The 25,887-nt window shown below is 41.6% G+C and overlaps 1 protein-coding gene across 1 annotated transcript in view; it reads right to left on the bottom strand.

Annotated features, from left to right (window-relative positions):
• cntln (centlein, centrosomal protein) overlaps positions 1-25,887 on the bottom strand; it is an 80,941-nt gene that overhangs the window by 43,178 nt on the left and 11,876 nt on the right. The window contains exons 8-14 of the mRNA XM_080463472.1: positions 24,979-25,112; positions 23,764-23,926; positions 23,241-23,474; positions 16,723-16,863; positions 12,275-12,394; positions 7,180-7,301; positions 3,582-3,698 (exon numbers count right to left, since the gene is read on the bottom strand). Coding sequence (XP_080319598.1) covers positions 3,582-3,698; positions 7,180-7,301; positions 12,275-12,394; positions 16,723-16,863; positions 23,241-23,474; positions 23,764-23,926; positions 24,979-25,112 — 1,031 coding nt within the window. The remainder of the gene's footprint in view (positions 1-3,581; positions 3,699-7,179; positions 7,302-12,274; positions 12,395-16,722; positions 16,864-23,240; positions 23,475-23,763; positions 23,927-24,978; positions 25,113-25,887) is intronic.

Below are 25,887 nucleotides of genomic sequence, written 5' to 3'. Positions count from 1 at the left end.
TAGTCCGGGGGGCAAAAGACTCTCATTACTTCTAATACCTTTTAGCAAATCAAGATGAAACGAAAAGAAATAGAGGAATATGAGGAACACCAGGGTAAACTTTATTATACTTAATTAGAGTCAACGTCGCTTATTGGGGAGGTTCACGTCCATAACGGTCACTCTCCACAGAGGAGCAGTGCAAATGATCTCAAAGGCTTTTTCCCCAGTAATCGCTAGTTAATTTATGCTTTGATGTCGTCCGAGTAAAGCATCTCAAGTCTGAGGGTGCACTGCATGTGTTTATTCTGTTTATAAAGCCTAAATAATTCCTGCCTCTTTATACCAAAAGACCTTTAACAACAATTAACAAATGCGGACATGGAGTGCTGCAGACAGATGCATAATGAGGCAGATACGATGGTGTGATTTTTACTTTTTTTTTTTCCAAACACTTACCCTGCCTATACTGACTTGTGAGCCATGTACCACAACCAGAGGCAAATCTTCCTGTCATTTACTCTATTTGTAAATTTCACCCTAAAAGTACACATAAGAACATAACGAAAGACTCTAAACAGATTAAAAGTTGAGAGTACAGACAGTGGACCCCATGGTGGAGCAGTGCTTAGCGCTCTTGCCTCACAGCAAGAAGGTCTGGGTTCAAACACAGACTGAGCCTTTCTGTGTGGAGTTTACATGTTCTCCCCGTGTGTGCATGGATTTCCTCCGGGTACTCTAGATTCCTCCCAAATAGTGCTCAAAACATGCAAGTGAGGTTAATTGGTGACCCTGCCCTCACCCATACTTAGCTGGGATTGGCTCCAGCACCCCTGCACAGGATTAGGTAGTATAGAAGATGGATGAAGTATAGAACACTCAACCGGCCAGATTTGGTTAGTTCCGAATTGCATTATTTAAGAAGGAGTTCATATACTCTTGTAAGTTTGCTACTTAGAAGGCAATTGTTTTGAGGAGAACCCCGAAAAATCATTTTAAATTAACAAATCATGTAGAAGAGTTTATAGTGTGTTATGTTAGTGTCCAAAATGTATATATATATATATAACAAAAAAAATCTTCCTACGAGTAGCTGTTCAATGAATTGCATTTGCAGTTTTACATGTCCTTTTGTTGTCACAGGGAACCTGTGAACCAGATAAAAGAGCAGAAACACAGACTCGTTTCACCTTCCGTTCAAGCCTCTTGTCCAAGTGCAAAGATCCAGGGGGTGAGCTGTGTTTGATAACCTGCTCTTGACACTGTGGGGACCCACTGAGCAGGAGTTAACACAGCAATATTCATTGTGGGAAATGGTCATTTTGTGCCTCAAGATAGTGTTTTACAAGTGCTGTCTTTGGAGAAGGTGAAAGGAACCATCTGTAAATGATATCATGACAATGAGGAAAGCAAATGAGAGACAAATGGAGTTTGAGCAGACAGTCTGCTCTAAACCCCGACAATAGTTATTACAGCTTTATATGGGGCCTTTATTTGGCCCTAAAATTTTCAACTGCCATGAGTTAATTAGCCATTAGTGGACCGTTGCTAACACTTATCTAACATAACCTTCACAAGCACTATCATTACAGTACGGTCAATGGAACAACAAGCTTAACTGCTTGCCCCAAGTGTTTCCCAGAAGCTACTGTTTGCTTACAAAAACTCCTGTCTTGTTGAACCAGGCTAGTCCCACTTTTGCGATCCAACAGAATTTTGCATTGTTGTGAAAGGGAGTAAAGCTGCTTGGCTGGACTGAGGTCGTTTATGGTCCCGTGAACCATATTAGTTTACTCCTGCCAAAGCCCAAAACAGGTAGAAATGAGATGGGATTACACTACGAACACAGTGATTTGAGAATATGTGAAGATGTGGAGGTTTTTTTCCTAAAACACAACAAAAGAAAATCTCAACAAAGTTTACTTCGCACCAGCCACGCGGGTAAGAAAGTGTCCCAAGGCAAGGAAAGGTGGAACTAAGGTGGAGCTAATCAGGGGCACATGAAAGGGATCAGCACTAACCCCAAAGGACAGGGAAGTTACAAAGCTAAGAAAGAGGCCAGCCGCACTGTGTCCCTTGTGGTTTTCTTCGCAGGTCAGTTCCGAGGACTCTATGCATTCGCCGTGGTCTATTCAGCCCCTCATGCCCCGCCCCTGAACCATCCGGTGCTCGGCTCTGCTCAGTTTTAGTCGTGGCCAGGCAGACGGACATCCCTTAACAGGCAGCATCGGCGGCGCTGAGGCTGCTAGCCTGTAATTAGCTCGGACAGTTCAGGCTTGGAGAGAGGCAGCCAGGCTATATCATAATGAGCTCAGCTGGGATTAGGAGGACAGGGCAGGGGGGCGAGCAGAGGGGAAAGCAGCGGAGGGAAGGCAAGTACCAGAATTCTGGCCTCAACCTACTGCAGCATCACAGAGGGCCGGGGGGAGGCAACTGGGAAGACAAGTAGGAAGAGGGGAAGAGGAGGGTATAGAGGCATATGATGGAGAAGGGAAGAGGTGAAAAGAGGTGAAGGCTAGGGAGAACGAGGTAGACTGTGGCTTTAGGCCAAGCTTTGTGTAGCATCAGGGTCAGTGTTAGTGGTACAGTTACAGGGCCTTCTCTACATCAAACAAAACAATGGGCTATACCACATCCAGAGACAGACTGAAGACAAATTCAGGAGTAAAGGCGACCAGAAAGACCAGATAAAGTGATGAAGGAAGAAATCTGAAAAAAAGAAAACTTGTACTGAGGTAACATTGTAACTGTAAATACCACCAAATTAAATATCATTTAAGCTAATAGATGTACTACAACTGTTGACTTGACAGTTTTGTAAATACTGTGCTGACACTTGAGGAACTACCGTAATGGGCTGGAACACTTGTGTATTCTGCACTGAGATCACTATTTACAAAAAAAAATTTGGCATGAAAAGCAAACCATATACTTTAAAGTTGCTCGGATAATCCTATTATCAATTCTTAGCATTTGGATGCAACATCAAATGAAATTAAACCAGAATTTTACCTCCCCATCACTGTAAATATCATGAGCACCTTGACACCGTGGAAAGGTTAAAAAAGACTATGAACCGCATGCTGTGCAACACATTGACTTCTCTGAAGTGGAGAAAACTACACAATACTGTCTGACCAAATGTGTCCTTTGTTCATGAATCATTATTATTATTATTACTAGTAAATAATGAAGTTCCTAATGCTATGAACACAAATGTATGCCATCCTACTCTGGCATTACTGCATTGGTCTAAAACTAGGAAAGAAATCAGCTCGACAATTGGCATCTCTTTCCACCAGCTATTAGACTATTTGGCATCACTTGCAAAAGAACCACAGTTTGGTGAAAATGTTCCATTAAAAATGCCATCATTTCACAAAGACTCAGCTTGAGAGTTTGAGAAAAGTCTAATGATCTTGTTTCTGCCCCTGCTGGCCAATAATGATGTGGAGATTGCCAGGTGGATGCTGTGAAGTTGGGCAACACATGCTAAACAGTCACAAACAAGATGGGACAGTAAGAGTGTGTGAAGACAGAAAGAAATCAATATTTGTGAGTGGAGTGGCTCACAGAGGAAATATTATCTAAAAGGGACTTACTTCTCAATGGACAGTTTCCTGTTGAGGTTTTTCAGGTAAGTCAGTTCATTCCACACAGCATCACTGTTCTCTTGTTGTAGCTGCCATGGTGCCGCACGCTTTACTTTCCCACTGGACCTGGACACACACACACACAAATATATAAGCATATGAAAGTGCACATGCAGAGGCAAACAAATGCAGGCATATGAAATAAATAAAAAAATGGCTTACTTGGCACGTATGCATGGAAAGCAAACATACTAACAAGGGAAAATGGTTAGTACTGTACATCACCTTGCAGCCTCTGGCAAATTCACATGGGGCAAAAAGGGCCCTTAGTCTCACTCTGTTTTTGTTATTCAGCCATCTTTAGCAGTATTCAAATGAGCAGCCTTGAGTTTGACATTTCAGTGGCAAATCATGTACACACGTATGCATGTTTGTTAAAGCCCTGGGCACTGCCCGTGTGGCAGGGCAGTAGAGCATTCCCAGTGTGCCATGCAAATGTAAATAATGGCAAAAACACACTTGCAAACGAGGTCATTCAAACGTCTACACCTCACTTATGAATACTTAATGACACTTTGTGCACAGTGGCTGACACCTCCATTGAACTTCCCCTTCAAATCGCTTCCTTAGACACACACATGCATGCATACGCGCATACACACACACATCCCCACTTTTTACCAACAGCATCCCTGCACACATCCAACTCATCAATCAGCGTTAGTCCAACACATTCAATTCCAATTAGCCTTTCATTTGCAAACTAAAACAGGTTTTAGCAAGAAATCCCACAGACTGAAAAAGTAGCAGATTGAGAAGAAGATACCATTTTTGACGCACGCACGCACGCACGCACGCACGCACGCACGCACGCACGCACGCACGCACGCACGCACTTGATCAATGTGGTGGAAGTGGATTGTGAGGGTCACTGCTATGGTGGAGGGCTCCTGTTCTGTGGTCATTATTGGCTACGTAGATGCTGCCAAGCTACACTAATACTATTTAAACCCTGGTGCTTGGGAGTTACAGGCTGCTGAAGAATGGCAAATGTTTTCATTTAATATCGGTAATGCCCCAGTGAGCAATTTCAAGCCCATGTACTTCATAGTAAATGTGTGTGTATATATGTGTACTATCTTTGAACTTGTGTTAGTTTCCCAGAGTATACAGCTTTTAACAGATAATCTCACTGCAGTGTACAGTCACAGAGCCTGATATCTTTATCTGCTACTGCACACAGTAATTACAGCCTGAACTATATTCGTGGTGGCTGGAACTGGAAAAGAAGATGGCCTTTTTACCCAACAGCTTGGTTTAATTCTCTCAGCATGATTTTAGGGTTTGCAGTTTATCAGCTGCACTCCTTGGTAAAGGTGTATGAAGCTTTATTAAGTCATGGTAAAGCTTTATACATTTTAATTTGTTTACAGTGGGCCTAAAAGCTGTTGAACATGGAGCCATGAGAGAGCTATCTTCTTCAGGCCTCAGTGCATCCTCCCCTATGGTATCCTTGTTTCCATTATTAAGCAGGAGGAAATAGAGAGAACTTTTCCACGCTGCTGCGGCTAATTGCTCTGAATCAGGGGGAATCTGTTTATGGGCGCAACTTTGATCAGAGTACGGATGCTTTAATAACCTTTAATTTTATTTGCTCACCCCATCATCCCCAGTCTGATTAAAAAACTTTCTCCCTCCTCTAATATAAATAAGAAGTTGGCTTTTTCCCCATCTCCTTCATGCCATTTTGGGAAAATATGGTGGTACAGTAATGGTGAATGGCAGGGTGGTTTCACTGGGACTGGCCAACTGCACACTGCCTGCATACTGATGAGTCAATGGACCTTTTGATTGCTTTGTGATTGGCTGGTTAGTTCTATCCTGGGAACAACTGATTATCACACACATTGTTGACATCTTTTAGCAGCCGTAAAGCAACGGCTAGTCTGAAAGATCCATATATATGTTCTGTAACTGTACAGCTATATAGAATTATATATGCATGCACATACACAGTCAGTAGAACTACTGGTATATGTAGAGGTGCGTGATGAGCAGGTCAGGATAGGCATAGTGTCTTATCGTTATCTTTGGAGCCTGCACACTAAAGAGGAACAAAGCAGACCCCCTGTATTTTCCAAAAAAAGCAACAACACAGCATGGAAGCTGATGGGAGATCCATAACAAGCTCAAAATGCAATGAGACTTGACGACTATCCCCACTGACTTGTTAGGGTCCTGATTTTCAAACACTAATGGGAGTATTTAGGTAATTTTCTATTGTCTCTCACACAGGCTGGCATTACCCCAGTGGGTTTAACAGCTATTTAAGGATGTGGCTTAATGCCAAATGAATGCCAGGATCATAAGAGTGAGTGACTGGCTGGTGCCAGGAAGGGTGCTTACTGAAAAGGGCAATGTTGCCTATTGCATCAATTTCACGTCAAATCAGTCATGAAACACAAACACACAGACAGGGACACAAACTCGCCCTCTTTTTTGGAACCAAACCAAATTAATTGAAGGACCACACATTTCATCTTAAATAATCAAGGTGCTTGCGTAGAACTTCATAGACTGACACCATTTTGCCAGACATACATTTTTAGCGGGTTATCAAAAAATGTTGTAACAGCAGCACAACTGGTGTTGAAGTTCTCTCTCTACATCTCCGTCTTTGTTCCCACTGTCTCAGACACATGCTGTTGAGCCGCACTGAGCTAACATGAGCCGAGTCGAGCCTAGGGCTGAGCGTGCTCTCTCACTCATTCCACTTTCACACGGGCTCACATTGCACTGCTGTTTTCTTTAATTAACCCAGAGAGAAAACAGCTGACGGGGTCAACACTTTGCTCCCGCACGGCCACCAAACATATGCACCTTTAGTTACACTTTAAAAGGCCTCGATGACGTTGGTGGAAAGAAGAAATAGAAAAGTGGGAAAAAAACAGGAGGAGACAACTGAGAGAACAGGATGTTAATGACATTTTCCAGCACATTTTCCACTTTGTGCAAAAACTCCTGCAGTTTCTGGTGAAGATAACAGGTCGGAGGAGTAAATGGCTTTCTTTCTCTCCCCCCTTCTTCCATCCTTCCACCACAGGCCTTCTCAAACACCTTGCACCCTCAGGACCCGACACCTCCAGCCTCTGGCTCTCACATCTTAATGAACGCTGGGGGAGAGGAGACGCAGAAGCGCACATACACTTGGCACAAAACGGCCCAAATTGTCGGGCTTAAAACCTCTGAGCTTTTCAAAGGCAAAGGGAGGAATTTCTCCCACTTTCCCAAATCCAGCACTCAGGTCTTGTAAGACAACATGTGGTGAGCAATGGGGCCATAATACTATTTGTGAGAAGTTTCAGGGGGCTGTAGTGTTTCACATGGGCTTTTAACATAAGGCAAGTTCAGTTTTGTGCTTTGAAATGTCTCTCACTCGCTGCTGCCTGCTTGAACTACAAGTTACAAAAGTTACTTCGTGTACACAATAGGGTTTCTACTATGTGTAAACCAGAGCCAATACATTGTGCAATATCCGTTCACTCTAAATTCCCCAATGTATGTGTGACAACAACATCTGGAAGACACTGTACAATTGTGTACTCACAAGCCAGTCGACTTCTCCATCTCCTTCAGCTGTTCTCGGACAGTCTTGTAGTTTGACTGAATCAAACATAAGCGTTCAAGGCGCTTATTGTGAGCCTTTCTCAGCTCTTCATTCTCCTCCATCTGTAAAGAACAACATTCAACACGTTTAGTAAATAATTTACTGAGGGAAAAAACGTTCACCTCAATAATTTTTCTCTCCTCTTTTAACAATGAAAGTCTTTCCACTGCTACTGAGAGATAATTTATGTCATTTACATGCAACGTCAGTATCACATGAACAAACTCCCACTTTTTTAACCAGCAAACAAACTCACTAACTGGAGATACCATTTGATGACCAGCACGTGGAAGTGATGTGGAGGTTGGAGTGGTGGGTTTGTTGTTGACACTCTTGTTGACAGCTATTAAAACACTGCAGGATTGGGCTCCTACTTTAACGTAGGAGTAAGAGAAGGGAACATATAGATTTTTTCTTGTCAGGGGCGCCCCTCCTTTCCATCACATTGACCTTAACAGCGAGAGCGATGGAGAAAACACTTTCAACAGGCAGGACAAACAGAGGTGGAAAGAGAGTAAGGAAAGAGAGAAAGTCAGCTCATGAAAGTAAAGGAAAGAGAAAGAGACGGAGAACAGAGAAATTAAGAGGAGAGAGAGCGGCGCGAAAGGAAAAGTGAAAGGAAGAGTGCAGGACAGGTTTCTGCTTGAGTGGCCAGGGCTAGGGAGAGTTGTCGAGCGCTTTCTGAAGGGAAGGAGCTTGTTTACTGCTGATATGACACGGCTACCCTGCAGAGAGGGAAATGTGAGCCCTCAGCCCTGTTATTATTAACAAGGACAAAGAGAACAGAGAGCACACACAAACATGCGCTGGACACACAACTGATGTGCGCACACACATGCAAGTGCACATCCACACTGCCAATGTGACAAGTATGGATTTTCCCTAGTGCGGATTATTCACAAAGGACATCTGCAAGGCATCCTCGATCCCTTCAAGCAACCCCCCCCATAACCTCTCAAAAACAAGCCTTTAATGAAAGGGGCCAGGCCAGTGCAGTGTTAACGGGTAGAACTAGGAGCAGAGGGAAGACACAGAAGTGTTGTGGCTGACTGATGGTGGGGTGAAGGGGTTGAGATGGAGCAAGTGGCAGGGCATTAGCCACATCATGGCTTCCCAGGCTCCTTATAGAGCTTCCCCTGGGCGGCCCAGTTCTGGTCATCAGGCCACAGACCCTTGCCCACCGATCAATACACCCCCTTACCCAGCTAGCATACACATCTGTGGACGTTTTCAAGCTGAAAAATAATTACACAGCAACAGCTACTTTTTACTTGAAAAGTGTGCAGAAGAAAAATGGAGGTCATTATGGAGAGAATAGTTTGTTTGTCTGCTGTTAGCTGCTAAGGTCAACATGTCAATGCTATGGCTGCTGTACCCATTTTGAAAGGCATTCTATTGGAAAGGAGTAGATGGGATCAACTACAAAACAATGGTTTGGACAGGGTGAAGTACTGTAATGTGAAATAGTGAAGGTAAAGATGTGCAGTAGATAAAGGGCATGCTCCTTACTGGTAGAATCAAGCAAAGGACAAAACAAATAAATTGTTCTCTAAACTAATACCCTCATTACTGTGGTCACGTTTTCTTCTCTGCATACCTGTGCTAAATGCCCCTCCGCCGGCAGACAAGTAAATGGCCCCATTAACTTAGACAGTCATGCGTGTTGTCTGAATCTATGTTGAGCATTACTGTCTAGGTGTCTGCCAGTGATGTAATTCAGACACTTCAGATCTGACAAGGAAATTATGCCTAATGTGTTCCTGGGATTGTGTTCAAAGGAAGATGACCTTTGCATAATCACTCACTCACTGGTCAGCCTCAAAGATGGAAAGGATAAAGATTGGCACGACGGAGGACTGTTTGAGTGAAAACTTCAAAGATAAAAGAGGAAATTGCACTGTTGGTTTTAAATGAAACTGAAAAAGCTGATTTCTAAGCCCCTACAGCAAACAAAAGTTAGAGGTGAAGATGAATTCAGCATTTTTCTTTCTGTCAATCTGAGAGACAAAAAAACATGGGAGTAAAAAAAATATTGTGAGAAGAACATCACAGAGCATGTGAAGGTTAAAAGACCAATAAAGCGGATTCGTTTAAAAAAAGGAAAGAAAACCTGCTGCATCCATTTCCACCTGAGCGACTCCTCTCCTGCTGCTTCACTACCTACGCAAACTCTGTGTGCGCACACGTATCTGTACGAGTGAGTGTGAAAGACACAGTGAGGGAAGGTCATTGAGGAGGCAGTGGCAGCAGCGGCGCAATTGAACCCTTTGGAAACCGTGACTGTTACAGTGCTCCAGACCTCTTTACAACACAGCCGCTGATAGCAGCAATCATAAGATAGTGGCCACAACAACAAACCGCTCCATTAGCCCTCTACGGTGGAACACACCATCAGATGCATACCGCTCAATACCAATGAAGTTTTTTTCTGAAATCAAAAATAACAGAGATATATATCTCACACACACACACACACACACACACACACACACACACACACACACACACACACACACACACACACACACACACACACACACACACACACACACACACACACACACACACACACACACACACACACACACACACACACACACACACACACCCACACACACTTAAATGGTGTAAAATAATAATAATAAAAGCTCTAAGATGATAAATAAAAGCAATATAACAACTTTGTATTTATTGTGAGAGTTATATTATCTTCAGGGCTGCAAAAATTAACACGTTATTATCACATAAAGTTTTCGTTGATAAATACTGACAAATGCTGAATCAAATGTTCACGTTGCGCTCTGAATAAACAGAGTGACGCACCTTGGAAAACATGAGCGGTGTGATGTTCAGCAGGTCTTGCTGTGATCGGTGTCATGCCAGGTTGATAAAACCAGTTATTCATGACCACTGTAAAGTTTCCTATCACCACAGCACTTTGAGTCTACAGTATCACCTCGCCACAATAAACACCGGTGATGCCAGCAAATCAATCTCCCACACAAGCGGCACAGGGAGGAGAGTGAAAAGCTAACAAATTCTATAGAACGTGGAGAGCTACGAAATGAGGTTGATTGATATTGTCCACACTTGGTCACATAAACTTGATGCTCTCTAATAAATGAAAAATGGACTTTACTTAGCGCTTTTCAAGCACATGAGCTGGCCCAAAGCACTGTACAGCATTAATCACATTCACCCATTCACACACCAATGGAGGCTGTGGCCATGCAAGGCGCTGTCACTCCAATGGAGCAATTTGAGATGGGAATCGAACCGTCAACCCCCCAATTGAGAGGTCCACTCAAACAAGGAGCACACAGCTGTTGGCACTGCAATGTTGCTAATGAATACATTTAAAATATATAATAAAAAATGAAGACAGCTTATCATTATAAAACAAATGATGCCTATTTTCTCTGGACTACTCGCTAATTCTTCCATAAACAAATTCTGTAAATAAACGGTCAAGTTTGGCCAATCATGATTATTTGACATGACTGTTTGTTGACTTTGGAATCAAAGCATTCATTAAACTGTATTTTTTAAGCATGTCTTTATAATTCTATCTAACTGTAAATACAATTTGATTAAAAAAGAAATGAAAACAAAACAGTTATAATACTTCACTCTGTTTTGCAGGCTCCACTTGTTTGTGGTGTTATATATCCAGAATATGTTATGAATCTTATTTCTTTTCAGCTGTGTGCTTTCACCATCCCTTGAAGCTCAAACTCACTCTCATTTATGTCAATTCAACTGAATTGTATTTAAAGTTCTCGAATCTACAATGCACAGTGCACAATGTTTGAAAAGTTAATGACTTATCATGTTAAATAATCACAGTGTCAATATTGGCCAAAATTTTGCTTCTCTTTGTGGAATTTTGTCAAATATGGCCACTGTATGGAGGAAATAACAAATATCCCAGTGAAAGTAGACATTTCTATCCCAAAACAATTATTAAGTGTTTTCATGGTCGCTGGTAGGACGTTTCAGGGCGTGTACAGCTTTGTACAAGCAACAGCCAATCACAAGAGACAGGACTTTACAAATCACATGTCAAAATACAATGATGGCTGGCTCTGCCTTCCACTCTGTAACTACTTGATCAAACAGGTAAAAGTTTTGTCAGCAGGAGGGTCAACACATCTATGCGTGTTCAGAGCAGGTTTTTCCAATCACAGGAGTTAGGTGAAAGTTCTCCCAAAAACAAGAAATGCTTGCGGCTGAGTGAGCTGTGCTCACGGCTCCCTTTTCGTCATAGAAGAAAGATGTGCAAAATTTCTCAAAGAATTTGATGCAAAGACTAAATAAATAAAAGTTTTTTTTCAGGTTTTTTTCTCAGGAATACCTAGCTTTCATTTGTGATTACAATTCGATTGGGCCTGATAGCCCAACTCTACTGTGTGCTCAAAATGTGGTCAGAATGAAACAGAATCGTACCACATTTTGGCATATGTAGCATATCTATGTGATGTAGCATTTTCCCAAAAAGCGATAGTGTCGATCACCATACTAATGTGCCATTCTTCAGTGGAGATGTTAGAATAAGTTTGGGAGTTCAGAATAGCCTAACAGATTTGAGAAATTGAGGACTACATGCTGAACTAGGCAGGCATGTGTATACACAACTTGGTCAGAAGGTTTTTCTGAATCTTGAATAATATCATATATAATCGCTAACTGCAGCTTGGCAGACATGCCAGGATAACAACTTCATTTTAGAGGATTTGCAGGACAAATACAGCTGCGTGTTGTCCATGTAGCGACGGAAGAAAACGCCTGGATGCAGGGGCCCAAAGAAGTAAATAAAAGTAGGCGAAAATGGATCTTCGGCTGGAGCCTCGCGGCACCACATAACAGCAGTGCTTAAGAGGAGGTAAAGCCATCAACAGACGCCACAAATCTTCTATTAGAAAAATGTGATCAGAACAACTGGAGTGTAGCCCTGGAAATGCTAACCCATGTTTACTGGTCGAGAGAGACCAGATAGAAATATTATGCGTATTTGTATACATTAGCTAGTCATTACCTTCAACTGCAGCAGCTCCTCAAGGTCTTGAATCCTCTGATCTACCTCTTTTCTCCTCCCGCTTCCGAGCCCAACACTGCTGGCAGGGGACAGAGACCTGGACCGCTGCACGGGTGCACTCTGGGAAGCATAAGCAAAGAAGCAATGGGGTGAAAACTTGAGGATACTTCACTTATACAGACAGGCTCAAACCCATGCAGCAATTAACAGCTGTAGAAACACTGAGTGAATGCCAATAATGGAATTGTCTATGTTCATTCCATTCCCCTCTCACCTCGAGTAAAACATAAACACAGTCTTTCTTGGTAGACATATATGCGCACACACAAACAAACATGCTGCCAGAGGAATAAAGCAAGCTGGAGCAGCAGTCCACAGAAGCTGAAGGGAGGAGGTTCACACGTGTGTGTGAGTGTGTGTGTGTGTGTGTGTGTGTGTGTGTGTGTGTGTGTGTGTGTGTGTGTGTGTGTGTGTGTGTGTGTGTGTGTGTGTGTGTGTGTGTGTGTGTGTGTGTGTGTGTGTGTGTGTGTGTGTGTGTATGGAAGCAGGAGTTGCAAGCTGAGAGCAGCAAAGGTTTCTCCCTGCGACTGGCTAATGAGTATGTTCATTTCCATTTACATTGTTTCTTTGACAATAATGATGTCCCATTAGGGGAGACTAAAGGGGCTATAGATTCCAGAATGTGCTGGGCTTCATTACAAGAGGTGGGCAGGGAGGCCGCTCTAATTGCTCTACCAGGGGCCTCCAGGTTACACTTGATAGGACAACTGGAGGAGCTGCCGATTAGGAGGGGGTGCACTTCGCTAGCCAGCCTCTTCTTAAGAAATAAATAAAGAAACGGAGAAGTGCTGGGGCCGCACTGTAGAAAAGCAGTGGGAACAATATGCTAGTGGAATATGAATATGAGAAGAGAGGAGGCCTCCTATGGTGCCAGGCGGGGCTGACCAGATGGCAGGCTAAAATATGCAATGTGACTAAATGCACAACAGTCCTTGAGCACAAGTGAATGAAGAGTATATGAGGAAGTGTAGTTAATGATGGAGTGAAGATGTTAACAATATTCTGTCAACAACATTGCAACCTCTAAAAGTAGGTTTTCATGGTTGTGGCAAAGTTGTTTTTTTTTGCCTCATTTAATAAGAAATCTAAAGATAGGAGTCCTTCCTGATTTGGTGACACCTGTTACATGTTGACAAGAAAGACAAGTAAAATCTGTTCTGCTCACAATCATGTAGACATCAACAAATAGACATAGTCAGCCATTCATCCATCCATATTTTATACCTCTTTATCTAACAGGGTCACAGGGGGATAAAGCTGATCCCTCGACAAGTCGCTTGTCAGTCACAGGGCCAACATCGAGACAGTCGCACATTCACATTCATACCAAGCAGTAATTTAGGATCACTAATTAGCCTCAAATGCATGTTTTTTTTTTTTATTTCAACTGTGGGTGTAAACCCTAGCACGCACACAGAAAATATGGAAACTGCACAGAAAGTCCCCCAAACCAAAACTTCTCACTATGATGCAAGTGCTCTGAGCACCACACCGCTGTGCAGCTCTGCAAGGTGTCATTTAACTGAATTATTCAATACCTTGCTAGAGAGTAAGAAACTGTTGGACAAGTCGTTATGTGACTGACGGTCAAATGTTGTTATGAGATGGTAAACTGAAATGCAAACTGCATTCTGGTTTCTCAGCAATGCTCCTGAGAAATCCCCTGTGTGTGTGATTCTACTTTGTGAGACACTCACATTAAAAACAGACGTGAACTACACCGGGTAACATTGTTGGCCAAACAGGCACTTACAGAGCACCAATTTGTAAACAAAATTGAATGAGAACTAAAATTATCTTTTGTTTTCTTTACAAAGTGAGCATGTATCACTCAGATATTGCTAAGTTTACATTCACGATTGCAACATGTATATTAACAAAAGAAAAAAAAACAGACCGTGACAATATCATTTATGTATTAATGTGCTCTTTGGAATGAGCTCTGGGGCAATAGTTGACTCCAGTGAACTGGTGCACCAGGTTTTGCCAACCATGTGTTCTAACTTAGCCTTAATGACTCTATGCAACTAATTAACAGATCGATCTGCATATTCCTGATGAGTGGCAGGCCAACTGGCTTAGTGTGTGTGCACATGGGGGGAATGCAGAGGCCAAAAGGGGAAACCAGACCAACTCCAAGCCCTAAACTTAAAAGTGAAGATGACCAATTATAAAGTATGACTTATTAAGGTTGAAGCCAAAAAATTTGAAAAATAAATTTTCGCAGGAGGTACACTGTATATCACAGTAGTTCAAATGGCCAAAATGACTGTATTCCTTCAGGGGACAGCCATGGTGTGTACTTCATCTGAACAAAAACAAAGCAAAATGGCATGGCAACGATGACAAAAAGCTGTGGCGCAGATGTCCCCTCTGGTTCAGTTGGATGCCTTCTGCTACAGGGCTACAAGGACTTCTCTTTGTTAGAAGCAGAAGCTCTCGATGTTGTCAGACTGATGGTGATGCTCCAAAAGACAGGCCTGAAAGATGAAAAATGGGAGTGCACAAGCCAAAGAAATATGTCCCTACTGTATACCTCAGCTCAGCAGCTGGTTGGTGGCCATGGCCTGACCTGTGCGTAGCACCCTCTAATGGCTCTGTAAACACGCGAGTACAATGCAGATGGAGGGGAAGAGGGCATATAGTAAGTGAAGAATGTGAAGAAAGGTCTTTATCTAAACACAGCTTGTTTGGAAGCTGGAGTGAAATTCTCATTTTCTAAAGGGTTGAGTGAAGCAAAAGAAGAAACTTTTCTTTGACCGCGGCTCTGCTCCCTTCACGTCTCCATCTTCATCAGTGGGCTTCTTTATGATTGCAGCATGTTGTGTGTGCGTCTGATGCTTTCAAAGCTAAACTTGCTCAGGTTCTGACACACAGATGGATACAGACATATACATCAATAGATAAATATGTTAGTGTGAATATAAGCTCTAAGGGGGGAAAGAAATCATTCCAAAAGCCTTGGAGGTAAAGCTACACAATTGATTAATGTAAGTAACCACAGAACTGTAGCTCATGGGTAAACTAAATGTGAAACAAATGAAATAGCTGTACAAAATATAGGAACTACATAGCTTTGATAACACACATATAAACTGAGTGAAAGGACAAATCTATCTATCTATCTATCTATCTATCTATATGGTGAACTGCAACTCATGTACCAGTGTGAAATGCTTGTCGCCTCAGTCAATAATCACATTTCACTTTGGATGATCACTGAAAGAGCTGCAAATTGTATCCTGGGTGCTACCAATGGGTTGCACATAAGGCTCATTTTAGCAGTTTTTCACCTGGTTATGTGCCATTACTGTTAAATGTAATGTGTAATGAAATATAGAAGCATTATAGCTTCTTTGGTCTTTCATTTTTCTTGTATATTGAGCAATGATGAAAACTGCTGAAAATGTTTGTTGGTGCATTATGGTTTGAACACAATTTATGATATTGCGTTGACTGAATTGAAAGAGATGAGCATGACAAAATAATGTCAGTCTTCTCTGAGTCGTATATAGTCAGTGCTTTGTCTACATGTAACGTATATGTAGTAAAGGTGATTGTATGTGTACTGAGCAGCTAAAGACAGTACAGGACTGCTGCTTGAATAGATCCAAACTTAAGTAAAGATTCATTCAAAATGATAAACAGATCTCTATGCCTAGTAAAGTATCAAAATTGTACTGTGTTGACACTGAAATACATACCAGTCATGATTGCAGGTATTAACTGACAAATTTAAATGGGCACATTCCTAATAATAAATTGAAAGTGCATAACAACAAACTGATTGTCAGGGTGTATGATTTGTGTCCTCGGGCAAATATCTCAGAAGCTCAAGAAAACCAGGGCTCATCAAATGATGTCAATACTATTTACTTATTTTGCAAAATACAAATATATCACCAGTATAAACCTCAAGAATAGAAGCACTTCGATTTAAGATATAATGAGGACAGTGGTATAAATCAAATAAAGTGTCCTCAGGCCAGCTTTGGCGTGAGTGAAACCATCAAGAAGCATGTCCTGCCAAACTTAGGAGACGAATACTGAGAAGATCAAAAGCTTCTTTCTTGTTCTTAATGTACTGCTGAAGCAGTAAATTAGCCAGTGCCTGAGCCCAAGGCATGCGTGAAACCAGCAGCACACGCCGGCCTGGTCACAGTAGGAGGGGCGTGTGTGTGCGTGTGTGTTGGAAAGTTCAAGACAAAGGTTGGCCGAAGCTCCGTCTGATGAATCACATGATTCTCAATAGACCGTTTTCTTTCTATCCCTCGTGTCTGTGGCTTTGATCTAATCTGAACAAAGTGGTATCACACAAGTGTGGTGATGTAGGCTGGCAACCCACGTGCTGTCTTTGACATGATTATCGTTAGTGTGTGGTGACCTACCTGCTGCCTTCTGACCATACTGGAAGATCTGTGATGGAAATTCCTGTCCTCTGGTCGAGGACTTGAACCTTGAGTGGAAGCCTGGTCACTGATAGGAGCGGATCTCTGAACCGCTATATCAGCTTGCTCTGACACCGCTGCCTGTTAGAGAAGAGAGACCATACATCAGTCTGCATTTGTGAAAAGTGAGAGACAGGCTTACGAAGTGGAGAACATGGCTTACCGACAGCTGTTATTTTTGTTAAGTGCAGGCCCGAAAACTAGCTGCATTGCACATCTTCACCTACTGTTTTTATCCAAACCTGAGCATGTGGGAGTTTGGAGTTTCCACTTTAAACAGAGGTTATAACTGTGTCACCTGAGGACAACATTATCTCCTTTTTTTTTGTATATTACTTCTGAGGATACTGCAGCGACGTGCATTCAGCTGCTGAAGACTTATTTCAACCTCAACTATAGCTATTAGTTTGTTAATCTTGGCTGCGTTAAAAGAAAATTCAACACGTATGAACTGACTTCACAGAAGATGATTACATTTTCATTCCAAGAAGGAAGTGTCACAAATGTAACCGTGTCAACAGTCACGTTGTGCTCACATAGCCCAAAATACATCCATGAAGTCATTCAAACAACAGATTGTCCTATTGAAAGTGTATTGTTGCAAGTGCAACACTAAACAGAAGGCGAGTTTCTTAAAAAAAAAAAAAAAAAAAAAAAAGCCGATGCTAACCTGGTTGATTCTTAACACCCATTTTATTAAGTATTTTAAGTTGGATCTCTCAAATATGTTGTGAAAATGCAGTGCTCCCAGGCCCAAGAACTCTTTTATAGATGCTGCTGCCGTACTTTTAAGCTGCAAAGAAATGGGACTATTCTTGTTGTTAGTAATCCTCAATTTCGTTGTTTTATATTTGCCGTTGTCTGCCTAACAAGTTGCCTCTTGGCAATAATAAAGATAAATAAAAGCATTTCCTAGGACTATGACAAAAGACCACCAGAAGAGACATATATTCAGTTCAGCTACTTATAGATGAACTTACATGAATGTTGCTTGAATAAAACAATGCAGGCATCAATTTTAGATCCTCAGCACTTAAACTTTAATACTCAATGTTTGCCGCTGGTGTGATGAACAGTTCATATGATCCATTGTAATTGTGTGCGTGTGTGTATTTGTCAAAATATATTAGTACTACCGCAGTTTTAGAAACAGTTATATTGACCTGCTGCACAAAGTTTGTCTAGGCCAAGTTAGTGCCCTTTATATTGACATTATTAATAATACACCCACACGCCTCTTCACTTTCTCACCTGCGTGTTGCACCTGTCTTTACTTAAATCCTAAATAAAATGGTGTGAAACAGTAATAACAGAGTCTCGCTTCTTGCCATCAACAACACTCCAATTCAACACATCAAATCAAAAGCCAGTTGACAAACAAAGGCCTTCACAACTCTGTTGTGCGGGGAGGCCAGGTCGTGAAGAAAATCCACACAGGATGTCATCACCTTTTTTCCAACAAGTCCTGATTGCATTATCAGAAAGCTGGCATCTGGGCGTGACCTTGTTAACTGCCAGGGTAATCAACTTTAACCAAAGGGGAGGAGAGGGGATGATAAATTATTAGTGAGGAAGATTTTGTTCATGTTTTATTAAATTGGCCTGTCAAAGGGGGTTGGTCAAATTATCTGGGGCCTCGTTTATTGGAGGCCGGCCATATTGGCGCATCTGTTACAATTATTTATAATTTCCAGGCAGGCAGGAGGATGGAGTTCATTTTTCGGCATCAGCCATATAAAGCAATTTAGAAATTAACTGATGTGGGAGTGTCTGACTTTTTTCACTTGGAATCTCTCTCAGAGAACCCCCCCACTCCACCCCCCCAAAAAATATAGGTATATACATATGTCAGTAGAGGATTTTTAAATACATAAAAAGAAATAATAAACCTAACAGCAGCTTGGTGAAGATAATGAACAGACAGTTTGAGATCGGAAGCAAAAAACGAGTGCATGCAGGTGTGGTGGAAAAAAAAAAAAAGAGAGCAAGGGATAGGGAGGAGGCTGAGGGAGGGGGACGGGAGAGGAAAAAAGAAAAAAGAAAAAAGCCGGTCTTGGTAATTACTGAACAAGATTAGGTTCTTGGGGGAACTTGTCTGGCACTGGCGGCCCTCACTGGTGAGGATGCGGCAGACAGGACCATATGGAGCGAGGCTTGTGATTGTGCTCCCTGAAGCTCGTGACCCGTCTGCTGCCGAGCCCTTGAGCTGAATTTGAAATGAGACTTGCCAGGCCTAATGTTCTACACATGCACCATTTATGCCACAAAACAAATCTGATCACTGTTAATTATGGAGTAGCTATAATCAGGAGGGGCGCCTGCCACACACGCGCCTGCCACACACAACTGCATGCATACACAAATGCTTTCTCATGCATTCACAATCACATACATCTGTGGAGCGACAGGATATGTGAAAGTGATTCGATAGGCCTGCGAAGTGAAGGCTACATGGCGCACGCTCCCCACTAGGCCAGGTGCACTTTGTATTCAAGGAGGTGATCCTTCAAAGAATGTGTGTGTGCATTTATGTATGAGCGTGCGCGTTAACTGGTAGCGCAGTGGAAAGGGACTTTACAGAAGGACAGCGCACAGTGAGTAGGATGTAGGTGCAGGCATGTTTTCTGTTGGTCCACGCATCTGAGAGTCCTCCCACACAGTCTGTTTGACCCGGGTGTATGTACGTCTCCAGCAGCACATGGCCGTGCTTCATTAATGAGACGAGCTGTGCTACACAGAGGTTCTCATCTAATGAGAACAGTTGAGCTTGTAAAGCACACCACTGGCATCTATGTCATTAGTATGTCTCGGGCCCCGGACATGGCCCAGGTCCAAACACACACTCTTATACCCAAACTAATGCCGACAATACAGTTTACCATCAACACACACAGAAAGCCCAAAATAAGTGGTTGGCAAATATAGTTTTGACATTAAAGAAAAAAAAAAAAAACATGTTTAAGTAATATCTGTTTGATAAAATCAGAGGTCAGGAATATATATGAAAATAAATCAATAAAAAAGCATATATGGAATAAATTTGATGCATTTTCTTCATTTGTACTTTCCTCACAGTGACACCACTAAATGGCCAGAAATAAGTTCTGCACATTATAAAAACATATTCCATCACATAATACACATTTCAGCATTTGTGTCCCCTGCTTCGCTCTATTTTGTTTGACTCCTTATGTTTCCTTGTAGCATTGGGTTTCTTAATTTTCATTTAATTTTTGCAATTAATGATGATGATCAAAAGAGTGTTCCACACAAGCTAAAGGTGACCCATTACAAAATGATCAGTGTATTTAGCCATGCGTGTGTGTAACGAGCACTTTAATTAAATAGCTTTTTAGATTGGCGAGCATGAATAACAGGCCAGAGACAAGTGTTTAAAAATATCCCAGCAAGCTGACGGGTATGCAACATGAGTTCTTTTAATTTATTAAAAAAAAAGAAAGGGGCAGCCAGGTCAATGAAGGGAAGGCTGTTACTAATGTAAATGCAACCTTTTTTTAAAACCACAAAACTAAGGAATTGCATAAAAAGAGAGACAAACAGCGGCAACCAGAAATTCCAAATCATCTAAACAGAATAGAAGTAACACTAATGGAATTATTTTTATGCGGGTCTTTTTACTACTATGACAAAACACATTTTGTAAAACAAAGTTTCAAAAGACACATTTGCTTCTTTCCATGATATTTAAATCAAACTTTTCTGGAGTGAATGTGCATTGCTTAACTTCTTTTTTCCCAATGTTGATGAGAGAATAAGCAGCGTTTTGAATTACTGCCCACACAATTACCAACTTACCACTCATTCGGTGTGGTGATGGTTCCAGAAAGCCTGAGGTCTACTATGGATTGTAATGTCGGTCTTTAATCACCGCCCAGCTTTGACAGTAGCCAATCGCTTAACAACAGTGAATGCAATGATGCTGTTAGGGAGATAGTTGCAAATGATTAAATGTTCATGCTGGTTAGTTAGATTTGGGTTGCTTTTTTCTTTATTTTGTTCCACTAATGAGCGATCTTCCCTGCCTCTACATTGTGATGGTGACCACCCAGCTTGGCACCTCAAACCTCCCCAACCTGGCATTTAGTTCAGGCTGCGCCGCACTCTTCATGGGGGTCATGCAGGTGCCTGGTTTGCAGCCAGACCCTACAGCACAACATCAGGCATCAGGCCACTTCTAACCTAACCCAATGGAAACATTTCAGTGTCTTCAGAATGCAAAGACAAACAAATACACAATTACAAACACAGTACAAGCGCAATAAAAGAGGAAAATCTGATAAACAAAATGAGGACCAACTGGTTATAATGCTATAATCATAAACAACATGACTGGGGTAAAAACGAAACCAATTAAAATGAGTACACTAATATTGATTGATTTAATAATTGATAGAGAAGAAAACAATATCAAACTAGACTGACAGTTGGGGAGAACAATTTAACTACACCAAAGATTCAAGATTTCGTAGTTCCAGTTCAGTTTTCCTCTAAAGAGTTAACTTGGAATAAGACAGGAAACATCAAGTCAATCTTGGTGCACAGCGTGGAAGTATACCACACAATGGGTGTTATTTCTCTCACCCACCCTCCTCTGCTATCCCCACCCCCACCAAAAACCACTGCGGGAGGGGTGTTCAAAGCCGTCGCTCTAGTCCATATTCAAATGAGCACTGCGTCTCTCCCCGGTGCTCCTGTTGCGATCAGCACTTTGATCACCTCCAATGGTAACTTCCACAAAAACATTTAAAATTAAAATCAAATCTGCCTTAACAACCTGAGCATTTGAATTTAACAGGTGTTCGGGAAGAAGTTGTTACAGAATTTGCGATTATGTGCTCGGATACACACACCTTTAGTCAAACACGAAGCCCTACGCAGACACAGGCGTACACATATACGCACAACCTGCCAGCGAAATTACAGAGAGGGAAACAGAAAGCCCTCCTGACTGAGTGCTATACCTTGGGGTACCTGATGTGTTTACTTTGATGTCAGTAGGTAAGAAAGTTAAAGAAACAAATCAGCCAGACAGCAGCTACATGTGTTCGGCAGGCATAAGGTATTATTTATTCTTTGCTTTGGTTATGTACGCAATATTTTCATAATTATTTTCAACCATGGAGATGTGTGATTATTTTTTCCCCACTTTGACCTGGGTGGCAACGAGATAAGGGGCAACGACTTTCAGTGTGAGGGAGCACACACACTCTATATATTCACACTCGTATACATGCATACAGCACAGCACCGACACTCACACAGCACTAACTGCATCTTCACTAAATGTAGTATTAATTACAGGAGGAACACTGCAGTACTGGATTTAATTACTGACTAAGTGATCCATTTATACTTTACCACCGGTTAAATTAACGGGGTTAAGTGAGACGGTGTGATTGTAACTCACTTAACATTTGAGCCGATATCTTTCAACTTCCACAGTCTCGGGGCGGCAAAATATCAACCAATCAAATTAAAGAATTACAGGCATAGCTGTATCTAAACTGCTGCAGAGATATAATTTGAGGCATCAGCTACAGAGTTGATTCACTGTTAAAGACGAGGCAGGTTGAAGCTAAAGTGAAAATAATACAGCTCAACAGATTAAAATGCCTAAAGATGTACCATGCGGTGTGAATTGAACTGAGGTGGCTCAGAAGTACAAGATATAAATACAAGTTACTATTCATAACTAAATGTGTGGTCCAACAACTATCTCCACATCATCAAGAGTTGGTAAAAGCCTCTATTGCCTTGAGGTGACAGTTCAAAAATACTGAACTAAAGACCAACTCCTGCTGACTGACAGATGTAAAACTGTAGCTCAAACAGCACCGTCAAGAATATTACTGGGGTCCAATTAAATCGGCTCTCCCCACCTCTATCTGTCTTCACCATCTGACCGCAGTGTGCTAAAAGGACTCCCAGTTACTTGGGTGGGAGGAGGGAGAGAAGATTGATAAAGTGAGTCAGAAAGTGCATGTGTGCCTTGGACTGAGTACGAGAGAAGATCAGATAGCTGACATAAAAGACATGGGTGCTAAGAGTGATGGATAGATCAAGGGTGAAGTAGAGCAATATCAAAAGAATGATTCAGAGTTAAAGACCACACCACCACAGGCCATGCTGGAGCGTGTCAGTTACTAACATGGCTGCAAATCCACCTACACACAGTTGTCTTTATACCTTAGGACAATTAGACTCTACCCTGAGAAAAGTGTTTGACAGGATCAGAATCTATACGGTTATTAAAAGAGATCATTGGTGTATTATTAAGGGAATCCATCAAAATGCATGTGTTGTTGTACCCACACAAATGCATATCAATGCTCAGCATGTGATCAAATACTGAAAAACATTGTAAGTTCAAAGTGTTTGTGCATGTTAGACACTTTTTGAAAGACAGGTGCTCTAAGGTAAATAATAAGAATGCTTACTTTAAAGTTGGTTTGCTTATTTGGTGAGGAGTAGAGGGCAGTCTGCTCAGACTGCTGCTGATGTTGATGATGAAGAAGCAGGATTTGTTCCTGCTGTTGCTGTAGCTGTGCTTGGAGTTCCAAGATGTGTTGGTCTTTCTGAGCGAGCTGGCTGCTGAGCTCTTGGTGATTCTGGCGGAGCTTGGCCTCACTCGACAGAAGAGCCTGGTAACACTGACTCAGGTCCTTGTATAGCTGCCATCACATACGAGTAAGAAAGAAGAGAACGGCTGAACCAGCAATCGAATCAAATGGAGGAAGATAAAACACATGGTCTGTCTTAATTCCAGTGATGGAGAAAACATTCACAAAGATCTTCCAAAGAGGGAGAAGAAAAAAAACATTTATGTGTAGATTGACTAAAAGTGGATCTATGTTTCTTTATATTCTCCGGTGGTGAACTGCAATGCATGGCACAATGGTACAGTCATCAGGTGTAGAGAAACCATCCACAGCAAGAAGATACAGTGAACACACTGAGTACCTGCTGATAGGACGTGGTGTCGGCAGTATGCACGTCTTCTTGGTTCCTCATGACTCTCTGGGTGTCAAGGTTGAGTCCTTCCAGTTGCTTGATCAAGTGGCTCTGTGCTGCTGCTTGGTCCGTGCTCCCTCTGTACAGGGTCTGCATTTCGGCAAAATCCCGACTACACACAAGGAACATGTCTGTATGGCTTATTTTAAAAAGACATCTCAATGACAATGTTTCAATTAAGCTGGTGAAATTACAAATCCAGTTTCTCATTGTTCAAGGCACTGTGAGCCTGTCAGCGCTCAACTACATTTGATGGGGGAAAAATATAATTGAAATTGATCATGTGGGTCCTCTACCTAATACACTACAATGCCATAGCTGTTCCTGGTACTGCATTCTTTTTGACAGACTTCACAAATGATGCTGCTTAAATCTGTCGACCAGTTTAGAATCACAGCCTTACCTAAACTTTCAACTTTTCAAACACATTGGTATTTCTCATGTTTGTAGTACCCACTCAATAATCTATCATCTATTCTTTCAACTTGATTTAGAATACTAATATAATGTTTAAAGATCAATAGCACCATTATTGACACAACCATAGATAAAATGTCATAAATCAAGGAAGTTCATACTTTTGTTTTCCTATTCTATTAACATAGCAACAATACTGACCATCAAGTTTCATTTCTGACATTTGTTATTGTCCCCCCATGGAATTACCACTCCACTCCTCTTACTTATAAGGACATCTCTAATCGCTGAGCTAAAACCTCACGAAGAGTCTATAGCCCTTGTGTGACTGACATGTCAGAGTGCCTCTGGCATTAAAACAGAAAAGTAGTTAAAAAAGGTTGAGATTACCACTAAGGCTCCTACAGTTCTCACAGTTTTTATCATATCGACTAAAGCTTAGCCAAAGCCTTCCCGGTTTCCCTTTCCTCCTTCTTTTAAAGCACATCCACTATGCAGGGCTTATCAAGTGGCTTTGCGTGAGCTAGAGTGGAAGAAATCTGTGTCACCCCCAAGCCTAGTAGCAAAGAGTGCAATATACTAACTCCTCCAGTAACCTATTCAAAGTGAGGTGTAAAGTGAGTCGTTCACATATTGGCAGTCTAGTCCCAGGTTCAGTCAACTAATTAAAATCAGTACGTCCGTGTGACGTCATCAAGGTGTGGTTGCAACAAAATCAAAAACACGGCCTAATATTGAAGTGCTCACCGAAGTCGATGGAGTCGCTCTTCTTTAGCTGCCATCTCCTTTTCTTTGGAAGAGAGCTGGACTGCTAAACCAGTGTTGTCGTTCTTCAATGCAGATTGTTCCTGCCACGCCTTGTGCAGCTCCTCCTCCAGATGCTGGTGTAGAAGAGCAACAATAGCTTTAAATACCTTTTAGGGGAAAAATCTGCAAATGAAATGGGGACGGTGCCTTTTTTTATATTGATTGTACTGAAGTTGGGCCATTAGAGGTGAATTACAATAACTTGATGAAAAAAATTTAAATATTAAATTTTCTAACGGAGTTTGGAATATTTAAATTGGATATGGACACATATTTTGTTTTATGGAATATAATACATTTTAGTCATAGACTGTGATGGATGTGCATAGACTCGTCGCTGTGCTTCATCCTGTCCCAAGTGTTTTTACTTGTCAGCTCTGACTTATTCAAGACTTTGTGTCTGACTGGATTTGACTCTGGTATCAGTGTGTTTCGTAAAGATTAGCCTGTAAGAAAGGAGAAAATGTGAGTTTTCTCATGCCTCAAAATTCAAGTCTTGGCAGAAAGCGTAAGAAAATAAAAAAAGGCGAAAGGCTGTTTATTGAATTATCGAAGTCTCCAAGGATTCAGAATGTGATATGACTTACTCAATGCTTATAAGCTACTAGATTATTCCTGATGAGTAATGTATTAATCTTAATGATGACAGATGTAATGAAACAACTTTGAAAGTGAGAAAAACAAAACAACAGCCACAAACTCTTGAGCCACAACATTCCACGCACCTTTGCAGGTTTCAGTCAGCTCAATTCATTTTTTACCCCAAAACCAGGAAAATCTGTCTTCCCCATGTTAAATTATAATTCTTCTGCCTTTGAATGCAATCCCTGCATATTTATGCCGGTGCTT

The sequence above is a fragment of the Lipophrys pholis genome, assembly GCF_963383615.2.
Source record: "Lipophrys pholis genome assembly, chromosome: 5".
In the NCBI taxonomy this organism is placed as follows: domain Eukaryota; kingdom Metazoa; phylum Chordata; class Actinopteri; order Blenniiformes; family Blenniidae; genus Lipophrys; species Lipophrys pholis.
The sequence above is the reverse complement of the archived record's forward strand: the minus strand, read 5'-3'. Positions and strand labels throughout refer to the sequence as shown.